A 17,110-nucleotide genomic window follows, 5' to 3' on the forward strand; every position below is an offset into this window, starting at 1 on the left:
CAGGTGCTAAACACACCCGTGCTGCCAGAGCCCAGATGACTATCCCTGGGGGCTGTCAGACCACAGTGTCATCTGCCTGTACATCAAGAGGAAGTGGCGAGCCAAGGGGAGTTTTGTGCCTCTGGATCGAGCCATCTGTGCCTTTTGCTGGCCCTTCCTGAGCTGGTTCTTGATACTTGACTGTCCAAAGAGACCAGCAACTGAGCTCCCTGCATACCCAGATCAGTGCCCAGGGATGCTTGTCGTCGTGTGACTGTGAGCCATTCTGCCACCTTCTCCTTCAGAAACACAATGGCAGGCTTATAGATGTGGAGGAGCTTTTCCCTTGGGGGCCAGGCAGGCCACACTGTGGATGGCTGCTTCCTCTAGCTCCTAAGCATCATGGGGCCTCTTTTATTTAGGGAGTAATAAAGCTGGGGTGTGGTACAGTTCAGTGGTTAAAATTAAGATGGTTCATGGTTAAGGTTTGTACACCTTGGTCACCAGGAAGACTTAGGTTTGAAATTGACCCATGAGATGATACTCACTGACTTTAACCTCGGACGAGGGACTCGACCTCTCAAACTCCAGTTTTCTGATAGGTTAGAGGTGAATGGATGTAACTCCTACCTCATAGACACCCCCAGATGAGCTGGAAATAAAATCCAGTGAGGGGAAGGGACTGTTCCCTTCAGCCTGGGCTTTTTCTGCTGTTCAGCTTCATGTGCAGTGTCCTCGGTTCTTTGGCAAGAGCAGAATGACCTGGAAAGGAAATCTCCAGACCCAGGTTCTGGCTCTGTCTCCAGGCTTGTCCTATGAGGAAAAAAGTTAAAAATAATAAAAAGGAAAAACAAAAACAAAAACAAAAAAACCCTGAATAGAGTTTCTTTGTCCAGTAAGGTGAGCTTATGCGTTTATTCAACAAACACCTGTATTCTTTGGTTTCTCTTCAGCTGCAGTTAACTTGAGCCCAGGTGACCCTCGATGGATTGGAGCCTGGTGGCTGGGCCTGCTCATTTCTTCAGGCTTCTTGGTTCTTACCTCTTTCCCCTTCTTTTTCTTTCCTCGAACAATGTCCAGAGGAAAAGAGGTAAGTTGTTGGAGGCCACAGCTCTACCAATAGGAGTTTAAGAAAGAGATGCAGGTGTGGAAAAAGAAAAAAGAGCTGAGAAGCAGCAGTGGGCTAAGCAAATTCTGGGTGAAACGGGAAAAAGTTCAATGACGTAGAGCATCTTAGGGGCTTTGAGGGGTGAAGGGACTGGTGGACGTCTAGCCTCGTCATTCATGTTCCTTTACCATATTGGCATCTCAAACATCATGAGAGTTCCAAGGTCTGGAAAACACTGAGTTCACTTAAACTGGTGACCATCTATGCATCTGCTGGTCAGATGTGCTGGGGACAGAAATCCAGGGAGGGTGAGAACAGAGGACAGGGAAGAGAAGACTCGGGGGAGGACGTGAGGCTGAGGGCCCAAAACTTGTTCTGAACTTGTCTGGGCACTTCAGTGACTGGGTGACCACTTGAGTGGCAATGTGGAGGCAGGATGGAATGAAATCTGGAGATGTGAAGAGGCACAGGTGAGAGAGGGAGAATGCACTGAGGATCAGGTGGTGGCGGTCAGGGCGCTGGGACAAGGGCAAAGCTAGACGTTCCTTGAGGGGTCCTGAGAAGGACTCGGCAGAGATCTGGTTGGAGAAGAAGAAGACTGTGTTTGTGCCCAGATTTTGAGCCAGATATGGAGCTCCATGTTTGGCAATGAGGCGTGTGAGATCTGGGCCCAGCTGTGGGAAGAGGGGCAGGGGAAGAGGACCTTGGCTTGGACTGGGGAAGAATTCCTGAGGTTGGCAGCATGTCCTGGTGGATTGGGGGTCAGACAGATCTGGGTTTGAGCACAACTCTGCTGCTTATAAACTGGCCAGTTGATCTTGGGCAAGTTGCTTTGTACCAAAGCTTCCTCTTCGTTAAAATACTCAAGATAATTAGACTACCTACCTGGGAAGGAAGTGGTGAGGAGCCAGACATTGCAGTGGATGGGAGCATCTGTCACCTTTAGGACCCTAATAGTGACAGCACTCAGGGGCCTGGCATCTGTGCAGTGGTTTGGAACTGGGGCCTCGGGCGGGGCTGCTGCATTCAGAAGAGGCAAGTTCACGGAGTTGGGTTCCCAGAAGGTGCAGGCAAAGTGCAGGGACAGAGCCAGAGCCTGGAGCAGGACTGCCCTGTGGGCCCAGGAGGAAGCAGGGACCCCACAGAGGAGACCGAGATGGAGATCTGAAAACAGGGGACATTCTAGATCCCTGTGTCCTACAAGCTGGCAGCCCCTGAAATCTGAGCATAGGGGAGAAGTGTAGCCATGACATATAGACAAGGGCTGGGACCCAGGAAGACACCTTTGGCATCGGTCATGGGAAAGTTAGACATGAAATAATGTGGCCATAGGTATCAGGAGAGACCTTGGCGCAGATGCACTGCGGTCAAGGCCCCAGGCTCTCTGAAGCACAAGTGGTGTTTGCTTCAGGGGCACATGCTCTGATACTTTCTCAGACACACACCAGCCTTGAGCCACTGAGACCAAGGGCTCTGTGAAGGGCCATTAATGCTCACCCCTTTTGCTGCCTCCAGAGGTCTCCTGCCATAGTCGATGAGGCGAGGAAGTTGGAAGAAGCCAGGTCCAGAGGCTCCCTCATGGATTTCATTAAACGTAACTGACAACGCCCCCTGCCCTGGGTGGGCTGGCTCTGGGTGGTTGTGGGGGAGGTGGTCAGGTGTGTTGTCAGGGACATTAAAAGCAGGTGGTCTGTAGGCAGAGGCAGTTTGTACTGCACTGTGAAGTCTGACCCCCGCGTCCTGTCCCTCCTCCCTGCATGTGGAGGTGGCAGTCGTGGGAGGAGACAGTTTTCCGTGTTAATCCCAGATTTCTTTTAGACACAGCCTGGTTTTAGCCCTAGAGCATGTCCTGTGGGAGCCCCCGTGGCTGTGTGGCCCTAGACTGGTCCTGCACTCTTGGTTCCTCAGAGCAGGATGGTTGGCTGGTCTCGAGGTCGCCTGGGCCCTGACAGCAGTCTGCTTGCAGGGTTCCCCCGCATCTTCATGAGGCTCCTGATGAACCCACTCTTCATGCTCGTGGTCCTGGCCCAGTGCACCTTCTCCTCCGTCATCGCCGGACTTTCCACGTTCCTCAACAAGTTCCTGGAGAAGCAGTATGGCGCTTCCGCGGCCTATGCCAACTTTCTCATTGGTTAGTCCAGAGGGGGCTGCAGGCCTGGGGCCGCTCTGGCTGAGGGAGAGACCAGACCGGACACAGACAGGAGACAGGAGGACTTGCCCAGGAGAAAGCATTTTAAGGACATTTTTCCTGGTTGGCAATCTAGAATGTTCTTGGCAGGTTTCTGGGACTCTCATTATTCCAGTCAGGAGTGGGTGAAGGCTGGGGGCTGCCTTCCTCCCTGTTCAGGGGCTGGAAGTCTGACAGCCTCCCAGCTGACATCATCAGGGACAGGAGAGAGAGAGAGAGAGAGAGAGAGAGAGAGAGAGAGAGAGAAGATGGACTTGGCAGTGGAGGCAGATACGGCGCCTCCTGGTTTTTTTCCTTCACAGGTAGTGAAAGGCGCTTAATAAATGCACATCCCTTGGGTTTCAAAGGTGGCACTTTATTTTTGGCACAGGCAGGATAATGCTTTAGTGAAGATAACTCTCTAGATATGCCTGGCAAACAAGAAGTGCTTAATGTCAGCAATTACTATGGTAATTTAACATGTCCAGTGTTTCATCCTGAAGCCATGCTCCCTTCCTGGGGGTCCAGCTCAGAGCTCCCAGGCCCAGCACACAGACCAGCTCTGTCTCTCCCCTGCAGGTGCCGTAAACCTCCCCGCGGCCGCCTTAGGGATGCTGTTTGGAGGAATCCTCATGAAGCGTTTTGTTTTCTCTCTGCAAACCATCCCCCGTGTGGCTGCCACCATCATCACCATCTCCATGATCCTCTGTGCCCCTCTCTTCTTCATGGGATGCTCCACCCCCACTGTGGCCGAGGTCTACCCCCCTAGGTAAGAGGAATAAAGTGTGCAGAGATATCCTTTGCTGAAGCCAGGGCCTGAATCTGACTGTCGTAGGGCTTCTTTTCTGCTCCCTCTTCGGTCCTCTCTCCTGTTCACTTTTGATTTGATCTCTCACACGGGAACTTAGAAAATCAGGCCATAAATACACGTTCCACTATGAGACATGATCAAAGGGTCCTAGTGGGCCACCAGCAGTCAGGGTTAGGGTTCTGCTTTTTAAGAAGCGCCCAAAACTAATTAGTTTGGTTTCAGGACCAACCTGAGCCCCAGGAACCAGGAAGTAAGCTATCTTTAGCATCAGAATTACAGAGTCTCATTGAACAGCTGAAGAAAGATAAGAGGAGATTTGAAAAGATCTGGAGAAGAACGATAAAAGAGATGGCACACTTGAAAAATCAGGACAGGTGAGGAGGAGGGCAGGAGAGGCATATCTGTCAGTTTTTGTAAAGCAATATGGGTCGTAGTTTTGGAGTCTGGCTTCATGTTCGGGAGGGGCTTTAGAGCCCCGGGAGAGGCAGGATGCTAGGCAAGGAGAGTGTCTGTTTTGTCCTACGCCACCTGGCCTTTTCTTCTGGATTTTGCAAGATTTGAAGATGCTAAACCTTTCAGCTGCGGTGTTTCCACTTTCCCTTTGAAATTACCTCTTGTCTTTGGTAGGGGAAGGAGAGCCCCATAAGGGATGGGAGGGTGGCTCTGGGTGTGCAATGAAGTTCTTTTCTGCAGGCTGACGGTGGGTGGAGAGAAGCCCAGAAACCTTTGAGCCCCTTGGGGATTTTCACTGGAAGGTTAGCACATGGCTTTGCCATCAGACTGGCCTGAAAGCCACTCATGGTGCCCTTTCCTAGTTGGGGGAAGTTACTTATCTCAGCTTCAGTTTCTTCATCCGTCATCAAAGGTGAGCCGTTAATGGTAGATTGACTGTCATGACTACATGAAAAGCACCCGGGCACTGCGCCCGGCACTTGAGAGATGCCTCCTAAACTGTAACTATCATTAGTATTATTATTTTAATGAAGCTCTGGACTGCAGTTTTTCAACCCTCCCCAAAGAAGATCATGAATACCAGACCCGAGTCAGGACGGGAACATAAGATCAGACTGTGAGAGCCCCCTGATTGGAGTTCAGGGGATGCAGAGACCTGAGCAATGCCCAGGTTGACCCAGAGAACAGGCAGCCGACAAGAGCCCCAGTTACCTCCAAGGGTCCCAGTCACTGCCGTCAGCCCGAATCCAGCTGGAAGAGGAGGAGAGCAAAAGCTGCCTGCGATGTTCCTCTTACAGCTGCTGTTTCTCTCCTCCGAGTCTTAGCTCCTTGGTTATTTTGACTCCTACTGTAGGGGGTTTGCTGACCAGACCTCTCCAACTGTGTAATTGTGGGTTTGGGCTCCAAATGTCAGAAGAAATGGAGATGTCGTGACCCCTCCAACAGTGGCAGATTCACTTTTGGCTCCCATAGGTATAATTCAGATCCCAGGGTGGCACTGACCCAAGACAAACAGAGACGCACAGGCACACTAAGCAGGCCAGGAACTCACATTGGGCTGGAGTGTAGAGTTGTTCTTTTCTTTTTTTTTCCCTTTGGTCTTTCTTTGTTTGATTCCTCGTTTCCTGTTTTGCTGGCAGCACATCAAGTTCTATACGTCCGCAGCCTCTGGCCTGCCGCAGGGACTGCTCGTGCCCGGATTCCATCTTCCATCCTGTCTGCGGAGACAATGGGATTGAATACATCTCTCCTTGCCATGCCGGCTGCAGCGGCATCAACATGAGCTCTGTAGGCTCCAAGCAAGTGGTAAGGACAGCTGGGGTCCCCAGGGACAGGCACAGCCCCCACAGGATCTTAGGGCTCAATGTGTTCCCATGCAGACCCATCCCGGGCTCTGGGACTCATTGTCAGCCTCCTAGCCTCTCTGGGCCCTGCCAGCCCTCTCTCCTCCTCCCCTGTCCTAGAGGTCATGACCAGATGCCGACAACCTAAAAGTCAGCTAAAGATAGACCCAGGTCCAACAAGGTCACTCAGCACTGTAGCTCCGGGCCTTTCAGGATCAGCTAATAGCAAACCAACTTAAGTCATTTGTGTCATTATTCAACAAATAGTGGACTCTGGGCACAGCCACAGGTACTGAAGACAAGGTCCCTGCCCTCCTGGACTTTGCATCTGTTCCATAAAGACACAAGAGAGTTTTAGACAATAACTCATGCCGAGGAGAGACTTAGTGGGTCAGAGGGTGCCTGGGGACTTCCCTAAGAAGGTGGCATTGGTTAAAACTGAGTAGGCAGCAAAAGAGAACCTATGAAAACCTGGGAATCATGGGAGCATTGCAGGTAGGGGAAACAGCAGGTGCAAAATGGCCCCAGGCGTGAATGCACTGGACAGGTTGGGCAGTTAGGGGCAGAGAAAGGGCAGGGGAGTGTCATGCCCAGCTGGGCCAGGGAGCAGGAAGAGCCAGAGTTGGGCAGGTCAGGCTTAGCACTTAGATGTTCTTTCTCTTAAGAGCAATGGAAGTCTCCACTGTTACAAAAGGATTCCTAAGGAAAGGAGTGGGCCTGCTCCCTTTAGCCTCTGTGGAGGGCATGGGCCTGGCAGGCCCCCGCTTACCATCCTCTGGGGGGACAGAGTTAGGCTGCTTCCCAGCTGTCTCGATGGGCAAAGGAACATGGTTCTTAGATATAGGGAGGACAAGGGGCTTGGACAAGATGCTCCCTCACCTGCCTTCAACTTGGAGGAGTCTGCAGTGGCTTTTGTGGTTTCCTTATCTTTATTTACTTACCTCTGACTCATCTACTTCCAGAAATAATCTTGAAAAGTTTCCAATAACAGCATAAGTACAATCAAGATAAAAAAAATCCATTAGCATAGTATCAAGGGGAAAAATAGCAAATTAAAAGGGGGGAAAAACCCTATATTTTAAAAATATACTAAAGGAAAATATTGGGAAGTATAAAGGAAAAAGTCATACGTTTTAAAAAATATTACAACATGATATATAACATATTTCTGAGCTTCCTAGGAGCCAAGGTAAAGAGGGTACATCATTTCCGCTGTGCGGTGGGGAAAGCATACCAGTTCGTTAGTTCCAATAGTGGCCCCTTAACTGCTGTAACACAAGGTCAGGGGTTGGGCCATCAGCCACTGCAGGAAGGAAGGTGAAGACCATCAGACAAGTAGTGGCCACCAAAGTTGAGTTGTGTAACACGATTGAGCCCTATAGACTTGCAGACTTGGGACGAGGACCTCTTCTAGAGTCCTTTATAGGCAGAGAGAATTCCTACTAGGCAGGAAGCTTCTGCAAAGGCCTAAGAGATGCAGAGCTCAGGCGATTCCGTGTGTTCCCACTTCCCTGCTGTTGATACCTTCCCCTGCGGTAAACACACAAACAGCAAAAGCAGTAGCTGCACAATCAGCACAGCTGGGCCTGGGGTGGCCCTGTCCAGAGAAGAGCCTTCCCAGGCCTCTGGCTCCAAGCTGCGTGGTCCTTGCCTGGTGGTGGATCTTGGGCATCTGAATGTGAGTGTAACTGTGGGAGGCCAGCCCACACTCAGATGCTGGTTTTGCTGAAGATGGTTTCTGTGGCCCAGACATCCAGAGAAGTGGAACTCCCTGGGGCACCTTGGAACCTTACTTGGTCTCCTCTTCAGCTTCCAAATCCAGTTCAACCTCTTCCCTGGAGGGTAGAGGGGTTCAAACCAGAGGGGCTCTCTGGCAAGAGCTGGTGCGGATGTTTGAAGTGCGCGGAGATGAGATCGTGACGGTAACTCTCCCCGCTGTGTCCTCCCTTGCCCTTCAAGATCTATTTGAACTGCAGCTGCGTGACGGGGGGATCTGCTTCAGCAAAGACGGGGTCGTGCCCGATCCCCTGCGCCCACTTCCTGCTCCCGACCATCTTCCTCATCTCCTTTGTGGCCCTGATAGCCTGCGTCTCCCACAACCCCCTCTACATGATGGTTCTGCGGTGAGTGGTGCTTTCTGGGGCCCAGAGCTTGGTTTCTGTCTTTCCACATCTCTCTTTCCTTTACGCCCTGTCACCTACTTCTCATCTCTCTTTCCTTTGATGCCCCACAGAGTCCTTTGAATGATGATGTGCAAGGTGTTCCTGTGATAGGGGGGAATAATACTCGTGGCAGTGATGGAAGGTTCTCTGCTGGACTCTCTGTTGCATGGCCTTGTTCAGTCCCATGGCACCCATCTGAGGCAGGCCCTCTTAGTGCCTCCATCAATCACTGGCCCGGGGTGGCAGAGCGGGTGAATGGTTGAGTCTCAAGGGGGAGCCAGGCTGCCTGGCTTCCTGTGGTGGAAATGACTGTAGGTTCACTTATTTTAAAATCCTAAAAGCACTGAGAGAAAGGAAAATGATTCAGTTGGAGGCACAAAATCGAAGCAGGAACTAAGGAAAGTTCCAGAGACAGAGTGAGGGCTGTTGAGAAAATCCCAGCATGCTAGGAGCTAGGACCTTGACTTCAGATCAGAAGGGAAAGGCTGGCCAGGGTGGGAGGGGGAGAAGGGGTGTCCATCAAAACGGCCTTCAGGTGCCTCTGAGGGTTATACAGTGAATGCCTATTCCTTCGCTCACTCCACCCAAGTTCACTGCCCCACCCCCTGCCCACTTCACAGGGTACCCTCCCTCCTGTCCTCTCTCACCCACCTTGAAAGCCGAGAGGAAGGAACACAGGATTTGGACTCTCAGTGCCAGGGTCAAAGTCCCTATGCTGCCACATACCAGCTGAGTGCCCTTGGCTATTGTCTAATCTCACTGAATCTCAGCTTCCTCATTTATGAAATGGGGATAATGACATTGACCTCAAAGGGTTAGTGTCAGAATTCTATGGTCAGTTGCTTTGTAAACATCGGGTTTTCTATACATTGGTCAATTATCACTATGAAGCAAATTGCAATAATTGCTATGAACAGCTAGGTACCCAGGACCTCTTTCCCCCCAGAAGACTAGGAGATAAGGACAGAGCAAAGCAGCTACTTGTCAAGATCTGAGATTTTTACCCTGTTTACAACTTAGCCAATTGAGTTAGCTTGCAGCCAACAAGCTCCTAGCACGGTTGCTATTTTGAAGATGCTGACAGAAGATCGGAATCTCCTGGATCAGAGACAAAGGACTTCCATACAATACAGAAGGCAGTATGACCCTGGTGTTCTGTCAGTTATCCTTGTCCCCCACATCCTGAGGGGGAGGGGGTGACAGGGAAAGGCTCAGGTGGATGCTTTCCCTGCAGTGGGTTTCTACCACAGCTGAGGAATGCGAAGCTTGGGAGAGCCAGCCCTGACACCGTGAGCAGTGAGACAGCTTGTTTTTTGGTCTAGAGTCTCACTCATGCCCCAAGTTTGCTCACTGCAATCACAGCCCTGAGAAATGGCCCAGCATCAGAGCAGCCAGGACCACGCATGCTCAGCAAAACTCACCAAGGACATGCAGGGATGCTCAGAGCCCATGTTGCTTCCACCAACGCCACTCTCACCCTCTTCTCTACTGATCCCCATCCTGTGCTCCAAGCACTGATGCCTTCATCTAAGGCACTTCAGTAGGAGTCCCTTCTAGCACTCTGGGTCAGATGGACCCTAGTAGATTCTCCGACCCTGGGATAAATCTACAGGGGGCCATGAGGAGGAGAGAGACGGGGTAAGGAAATCTCACAAGTTCAAGGGAGAGAGGACAATCCCCATCAAATCATCACCCTGAGGACTTCTTCCCCACACCTCAGGGAATGGGGAAGTCATGGAGAACAGAGCGTTATTTCAACCCCAAGATGAGCTTTTCTAGAAAAATCTCTCCTTTCCAAGCCTGGTCAGGGTCTAGGGTAAAACTAGACAGGAGATCTGAGGATCCCCTGATGGTTTAAAGATAAATCCCCCCCCCCCCGGGAAGGAAGACAGAATGGACGCTACTTACTGTCAGGAAGGTGAGACTTAAGGTGATCACAGGTGCCCCGAGCATTATTTCTCTTAGTCCTAGCCCCCAGCCAGGCATGTGAAAAGAGGCTGGGGGGAAATGTGGAAGGAAAGAGTGGTCAGAAAGCCAGCACTGATTCAGGGCCAGATGGGGCAGGAGTAAGAGGGGGGACATCAGGATCTCAATCAAAAGTCAAACTGGGGTTCCCAAGTCTCATAAGTTAAGAATCTGAGAGAGTCTGGCCAGGGTAGGGACAAAGATCAAGAGGGTGCCTCTCTTATGGACTGGGCCATTTAGGGCTCTATAGGCTAAAGGGAGCATAAATTAGATCAGGGTTTGAGGTATTTTCCATTGAGGGGATCCCCAATGGTGCCTCTTTCTCCTGCCTATACCCCAATAAGTATCCCCTCCCTGGGCCATCCCTCCAGGGGTCTGGAATGAGGTCCCTTTCCCTTTGCTAGGAGAACGTTGGTAGTGGGATCAAAACAAACTGTAGAGGGATGTGGGATTCCTTGCAGATTCCCTTCCTCACTATGTCCTCAGCCCTCCATGCTTTTCTCCCAACAAGCACCCTCCAGGAGTGTGCACTGACCGCATAGAGAACCCAAGCCGTCGACGGGTGCCTCAGAGGCCAGGTCCTGCTCCTCTCTGCTCCATCCCCCCACTGGGATGGCAGGGCCACCCACCCTCTTTCTGAACCTCCTTCAGCCAAATGCACTTTCCCTCTGGAAGGAGTCAGGTGGGAACAGGGCTAGCTATCTAATTTGCAGGACCTAGTGCAAGTGAAAATGTAATTTAAGGACAGCCACAGCCGACCATTAGAACAAGCAGGGGCCTCTCTGAGGGTGGAGCACTCCTGTGCTGCAGTGCAGGCCGCACGCCCACAAAGCTGGCCTGGGGTAAAGAATTCTTTCAGTTGTGCACAGTAGCCAACAGCCCAGGGGCCCTGATTATACCAGGGCTGTCTTTTCCTGGTATCAGACACTCTCTGGGAGTTGTTCAGACCTGCTGCCGTAAAATCCTCCGCCACCAATTCTTCCCTCCTAGTCTCTCCTGCTCCCATCCTCTTAAAGCGGGCATCCCTGAAAATCACCTAGACCAGCGATTCTCAGATGTGAGCTTGCATTGGAATCTCTTGGAGGATTTGTGAAAGCACAGATCTCTCTCCCCTTCCCCCAAGTCTCTGTCTCTTCTGGGCATATCCATGCACTAGCCCTGGAGCCAAAGAACCTGCATTTCTAGCAAGTGCTGATCTAGGGATATGCTCTGAGAACCACCAGTATAACAGCAGGACATTCAGCCCAGGTGAATCCAGTTGGCCAGATGGCTTCTCGGGCCACATGAGGGCAGCTTTGGACCCACTCTGAGGATAATTGCGCCTCTGACCGGGGCATGGTGCGGCCCCGAATCTTTGCACTACTAATCTCCTGTCTGCCTTTTCAGTGTGGTGAACCAGGAAGAAAAGTCATTTGCCATCGGGGTACAGTTCTTGCTGATGCGCTTGCTGGGTGAGTATCTTAGAGCCCCCTTTCTGAGTAGTGGACCTGGACTGTGGGCTTTCAGGGGTTATGGGGAGTGGAGAAGGATTGGGGGTAGCCCATCTCATCTCCAGTGCACACAGAAACTGTGCATAATTAACAGCAGATGGCCAAACCCCACATGGACATTCCCCTGATTGCTTGAGGTTAGGAAAGATTCCATCCATGGCATGAATTCCAAACCAAATTATATAAGAAAAAGGAAAAATTGACACAGCTGAGAATACCTCCTGGAGAGTTAACAGCAGGTATTTTTAAACCTTTCTCCAAAAATTTGTCGTAGGAACAAAAACCTTACATTCCTGCCCTTCATCAAACAGCAGCTGAACCCAGCCCTGGCTTTCTTCCCATTTTAAAAAGTCCCTCCTCCTACTTCTGTTCAGCCAATGTTTCTTCTGTGCGGGGTCTTTTGCCTGTGAACCCTGCCTGTCCAACAGCCCCAGAGCCCCCTGGAGGAATCCAGCTGTGTACAAGTGATCAACAGTGCCCTACAGGGAGGGCAAGCTGCCCACAGGGAGCGGGGGTACTCAACTCTCCCCAAGTGAGATTCTTTCCTGGACTGCTCACACTGGGCTGCCCCTTTTTGACACATCCATGCACTAGATTAACACAAGGCACACAAGTGGGACCCTGGAGATACAGGTAAATAGAAGGAAAGGGACTGAGGGTCCCTTCAACTGAGGCTGTATCTATTAAGGACCCGGTGGGTGGAAACTGCAGGGGGGAACGTGGAGATTCCAAAGAGGGAGACTTCATTGCTATCAAGGTGTGACACTGTGCAGTCCCCTCTGCATGTTAGCCCTGGGGGCCAGGTCCAGACCTCACCCTGCAGTGGCCGCCACTGGGCATTGGCCGTGTCCTTTTTGGGGTGGGCTGAGCAGGAGCCTTTGCAGGAATCCAGCCCAGCTGGAGATACTGATGAGAAATGAACCAGCCTTTTCAGTGGGATTTCTTGACCTCATGTCTCATACCACTGGTTCCTCTTGTCCTTGTGGAGTCCCTCCAGGCCCTGTGACCTGTATTATAAAGACGCAAGACACAGGGTGCCCTGTCCTCCTGGCCAAGGCTCTATGGTCTCTGCTGGGAGGGAGACCTTGATTCCTTCCAGCCAATCAGCTGCTGGGACGGGCTCCTATGAGCCCTGCCCTGATTCTTTCAGTGACCTTTAAAATAGCTTCTCTTGCTGGGTACAGTGATCTATGCCTATAATCCCAGTGATTACAGAGGCTGAGGCAGGAAGATGGCAAATTTTGAGGTCAGCCTGGGCAACTTAGTGAGATGGTATCTCAAAATTTAAAAAATGAATAAAAAGGACTGGGGACATGGCTCAATGGTTGAGCCCCTCTGGATTCAATCTCCAGTATACCACCAAGCAAGAAAAGAAAAATGACCACTCTCTCCCACTGCTCAAAGCCTTTGCTGCTTTAGTTTTTCCATCTGAGCTCAGAAAACTCGATACAGAGCCATGGTTAGCAAACCCAGACCAGGAGAGATTCCATTCATCGCTGGAGAATATAGTTCCACTCTGGGATAGACCAAAAGACTCCCTATTTGTAAACTGCAGTAGGTTTATAATTACCCACTGGGATTTGTTTGAACATTTTTTCGGGATTTCATTTCTATTTAGGAAAGGATCGCTGGAGGTCAATCTTTGGGGGCAGATTCTCTCTCCCTGTTTCCCTGGAGACTGGGTAGTGAGCAGGTTCTAATTAGAGAGATCACTTCTAGAAGTTTCCCACTCATGGGTGGGGCCCCAAGTACATACCACCTCTTTCTTTCCCCTCCCAGGCCAGTGGCTGCTTGCATTTGACCTAATGGTACAGAGTGGGGGTGGGGTGAGGGTGGGCATCCAAAATGCTCAACACCAAAAGGCACAGCAGTAAGACACAGTGTCTGCTGCACAAGGTGCTGCCATGCAGCTGCTGGGGACGTGGTGTGGCAGGTCTTCCAGGGACCCTGTCTGACCCAATAGGACAATGTAAAGTCATGGAGAAAGAACATGGGATTTGAACCTTGGTAAACAGGGATTCAAGAGTCCAGTCCTGAGCCCCTTTGGTCCTGGAACAGTGAACTGACCAAGCTCACCTTCCCTTATTTCATGAGACTATGTGAGGACCTGGGGAGTCCACGTCTTTACCTAGGGCCAACCTCGGGCATGAGAACATGTTGTATGTCTGAGCTGGCATCAAGGTGACCCTATGATTCATTTTGCCCAGAAAGGATGGCCTGGGTTCCTCTTATCTCCTAAGCCTTCTGGTGAAAGAGAAATTCAGGCTTCGCTGATAGCTATTCTGCTTTTCAAAGCCACTGTGGTCCCCATGGGTGGGGCAGGCAGAGCTGTTCACCTGTGTGAACCTTGAAGTGGGCTTAGCGCCCCACCCTGCTGGCACCTCTGCTTGTGGCTCCACCTGACCTGGGCTCTCTGAACTCTCCTCCCCGCTGCTGCCAGCCTGGCTGCCGTCTCCAGCCCTCTATGGCCTCACCATTGACTACTCCTGCATCCGGTGGAACTACCAGTGCTCAGGGAGGCGAGGGGCCTGTGTCTACTATGACAATGACGCTCTCCGGGACAGGTGAGGGCCCTGCCTGCGTGTGCATCCAGAAGGCTAGGCAAAGAGCAAAGAATGGTCATTGGTCTGGCGACTGTGCTGGGGGCTTGTCAGGCTTCTGAGGGGCCACTCTGTAGGTCCTGCCATAGAAAGGGAACAGGGTCACTGTGACAGGCATTTCAGGGCCTGTAGGGAGCTGTGGAAACCATAGTCCCCTAGTATGCTGACCCCACAGGCCCTTGAGGGGTAGGGAGGGGCAGGTAGTAATAGAAAGAAGTTGGTTAAAGGGAGAGACTGTGGCTATGGAAAGGGAGAGAAACTCCTAGCAGAGATCCGGGGTGGTGGGTTCCAATAAGCCCAGCCCAGCTGCAGTGTGGTCAGCTACCTTACCTGGAAACTCTGTGAGAGGGGCAGAGCAAAAGGTAGTGAGAAGATGCCCTCTCCTTTTGACTGCTGGGAGGAGGACTCCCTGGGATTGGCTGGCATGGCAGTGTCACCCTCTGGGGGCTCCAGTGGACTGAGGATCACTGGAGTCCCATATCTACTCCCTTCCTACCTCCTGGGAGGTGTATGTCCTTTCAGATCAAAAGAATAAGGAAAGTGATGCCCCTGTCCCCGCGGCCCTGGGTGGTACTGACACATTCCCTGAGCCACTATGAGAATGATGCTCCTTTTCTGGGTGGCCCTCTCCCTCACTACTCCTGTCTCCTCCTGTCCCACAGCTACCTGGGCCTGCAGGTGGGCTACAAGGCGCTGGGCACGCTGCTGCTCTTCTTCATCAGCTGGAGGGTAAAGAAGAACAGGGAGTACAATGTGCAGGAGAAGGCTGCGGGCCTTGTCTGACTTTCGGCCCGGACCACCGCCCTCTTCCAGAGTGGACCCTGCCTCCTCCACCCCTACCTGCCTTTACTAATGTTAACATATCTTTGCCTTTTTGTTTTTTAAATAAGAAAGAAAACACCAGCCACTATTTGCCTTCCCTGTCTCCTCCTCCCAAAGCCTCTCCCATGGCTTCTAAGAGTTGACATATATACCTGGGCTGGGTAGGATCACCAGGTAGGCACAGAGATGGAGGATCCATTCTCCCTCTGGTTCCCTGGAAGGAGCCCCCACATGCCCAGGTTCTCCTTAGCAATAGGTCCTCCAACAAGGATGCCCACTTAGGCAGTCCCTGCCCCTCACCAGCCCTGAGGGTGGGGTGTGCCTAAGTAGTCTGACTCTCCTCTGACTGCCCACACCCCACAGAGAAGCAGAATGGAAGGAAGGAGAGAGTGGCTGAGTTATTAATAACCCGAGTTAGGCTAGGGGAGGGAGAAGCTATAACCTCCTCCACATTTGTATTCAGCATATTATAGAACAAGAAGGGGCTGGCTCCCTTTATCCTCACTTCCTGCCACAAAGGCCATTTTGGAGGCTGCCATGTTGGGAAGCACAATCCCTCTCCAGTGCCCGCACTCTGGCACCAGAGCAGGCAGAAGATGCTTTGAGGATGGGTCCTCCCAATGCTTCTCACATTGAACCCTTTGTGTCCCTGGACCTGCATGTGTTTATCTCTGTCTTTCTGGGGTTACATTTCAAGCAAAGAAAGCCACACACGCTGAAGGCCTGAAATGTCATGGTCTCAATCTCAGAGTGGGGACGAGATTCCCCTCATCTCAGAGTAACAGGAAGGCCCTCCCTACACTTGCCTGGGAGGAGAAGAAGTGATTTCACATGGACTTCCCCATCTGGACTTCAGCCCGTGGCCGAGGAGTGGAGAGAGACACTCTGAGATGGCAGCAGAGTGGATGTCAACTGTCACCCCACCTGAATGGCAAGCTGCAGGCACAAAACCGAAGCAGGCAAGGTTGACTTTCAGACCTGCTTATAATCCTCCACATCCTCTCAGCCTCTTCTCACTAACTCCAGAGGAGCAAGCGCCCTCTGTGGGCCTGGGCTGGGAGATGCTGCTGCTACGTGATGGAGGTCAGAGGTAGAGGCCAACGGAGGAGGCCTTCATCGATTACTCTATTTATTGGAGACCGACGTTGTGCTGGGCAGTGCCAGTACATGGTTCTCCAGGGAGCTTCCCTCAGATCTTACCTCACCTCCCTCCATGTACACCAGGACCTCCTCCCAGAGTGTGTGCTTCATGGGCAGTGTGGACAATGCATGTAGGGGACACACATGCTTGTCAAGAACAGCAGGTACCCAAGATCAGTAAGAAGGATACTGACCTGACCATTGGTGCCATCCACGGCCCCTCCAGACTGACTCTGCACCTTGTCCTTTGTGTGACGGAGACCTGGCTCACTGTGTCCCCTGGAGCAGCTGGGCATTGGTCATTGCCATGCATGACCTTTGGTGCTGCTCCTCTTGCAAGACCCCCCTTCCAGCAGCATAGTGGAGGCCACCTTTGGAAAGGTCTCATGTCAGCAGTTTGTGTCAGTGGCCCAACTGCTGTGAGACTCAAGTCTTCTGGGAGCCACTATAACAGACAGCCCTCTTTCCAATGCCACCAGCCTTATTTCCACAGATCTCACTCAGGAAAGGAGGCTCCAGGCAACCTCAGGGGCCAGTTTCAGCATTTGCAATGATTCTGCTTGGAAAAACGGTTTCCTCCAACTAACCCTGGTCTTTCTCGCTACAATTTAACCAAATTCCCAAGGTGCTGCCTTCACCTGAGCTCATGAACAATGAATGTCAACCTTCAGGTTCTAGAAGATTGGTTGCCCTCCTAATCCTTTATTCTATTATATTGCTATGAATATATTATAATTTTACTAGTGATGTAACTTGGTCATGAATTTGTGCTGTCACATACATCTATCCGAGAACAGACAGAACCTGCACCTTCTAGACAGAGGAAGTATCCATGCCTGGGCCCTCTGAACCCATGGCCAGTGGCATTGAAGGTCCTGCTGTTCTCAACCTGTCAGTTGGTCCTGAGCAGGTACCATTGAAGTTCTGCAGAAAACTGTTAAAGGTCAGTGGTACCAGGCCCTGGAGAGGCCAAACCTGCCCTTGAGTTTAGCCCCAGAAGTGGGGTTGGACATGAACAGCTATGTCTGTGACACAGGACAGAATTAATATTATAATCACAACTGATCACT

The 17,110-nt window shown here is 51.5% G+C and overlaps 1 protein-coding gene across 2 annotated transcripts in view; it reads left to right on the forward strand.

The window, feature by feature from the left end:
- The window catches only part of Slco2a1 (solute carrier organic anion transporter family member 2A1), an 84,974-nt gene extending 68,187 nt beyond the window's left edge, over positions 1 to 16,787 (forward strand). For both annotated transcript variants that reach the window (XM_046431658.1, XM_046431659.2), the window contains exons 7-15: positions 933 to 1,069; positions 2,603 to 2,681; positions 3,054 to 3,218; positions 3,834 to 4,023; positions 5,658 to 5,823; positions 7,821 to 7,984; positions 11,375 to 11,439; positions 13,919 to 14,042; positions 14,741 to 16,787. In XM_046431658.1, the coding sequence (XP_046287614.1) occupies positions 933 to 1,069; positions 2,603 to 2,681; positions 3,054 to 3,218; positions 3,834 to 4,023; positions 5,658 to 5,823; positions 7,821 to 7,984; positions 11,375 to 11,439; positions 13,919 to 14,042; positions 14,741 to 14,861 (1,211 nt within the window). In that variant the 3' untranslated portion in view covers positions 14,862 to 16,787. The remainder of the gene's footprint in view (positions 1 to 932; positions 1,070 to 2,602; positions 2,682 to 3,053; positions 3,219 to 3,833; positions 4,024 to 5,657; positions 5,824 to 7,820; positions 7,985 to 11,374; positions 11,440 to 13,918; positions 14,043 to 14,740) is intronic.
- The last annotated feature ends 323 nt before the right edge of the window (positions 16,788 to 17,110 follow it).

Source organism: Marmota monax, unplaced genomic scaffold (genome assembly GCF_021218885.2).
Source record: "Marmota monax isolate L192 unplaced genomic scaffold, Marmota_monax_Labrador192_F-V1.1 WCK01_AAM20220418_F8-fsc00022, whole genome shotgun sequence".
Taxonomy (NCBI): Eukaryota; Metazoa; Chordata; class Mammalia; order Rodentia; family Sciuridae; genus Marmota; species Marmota monax.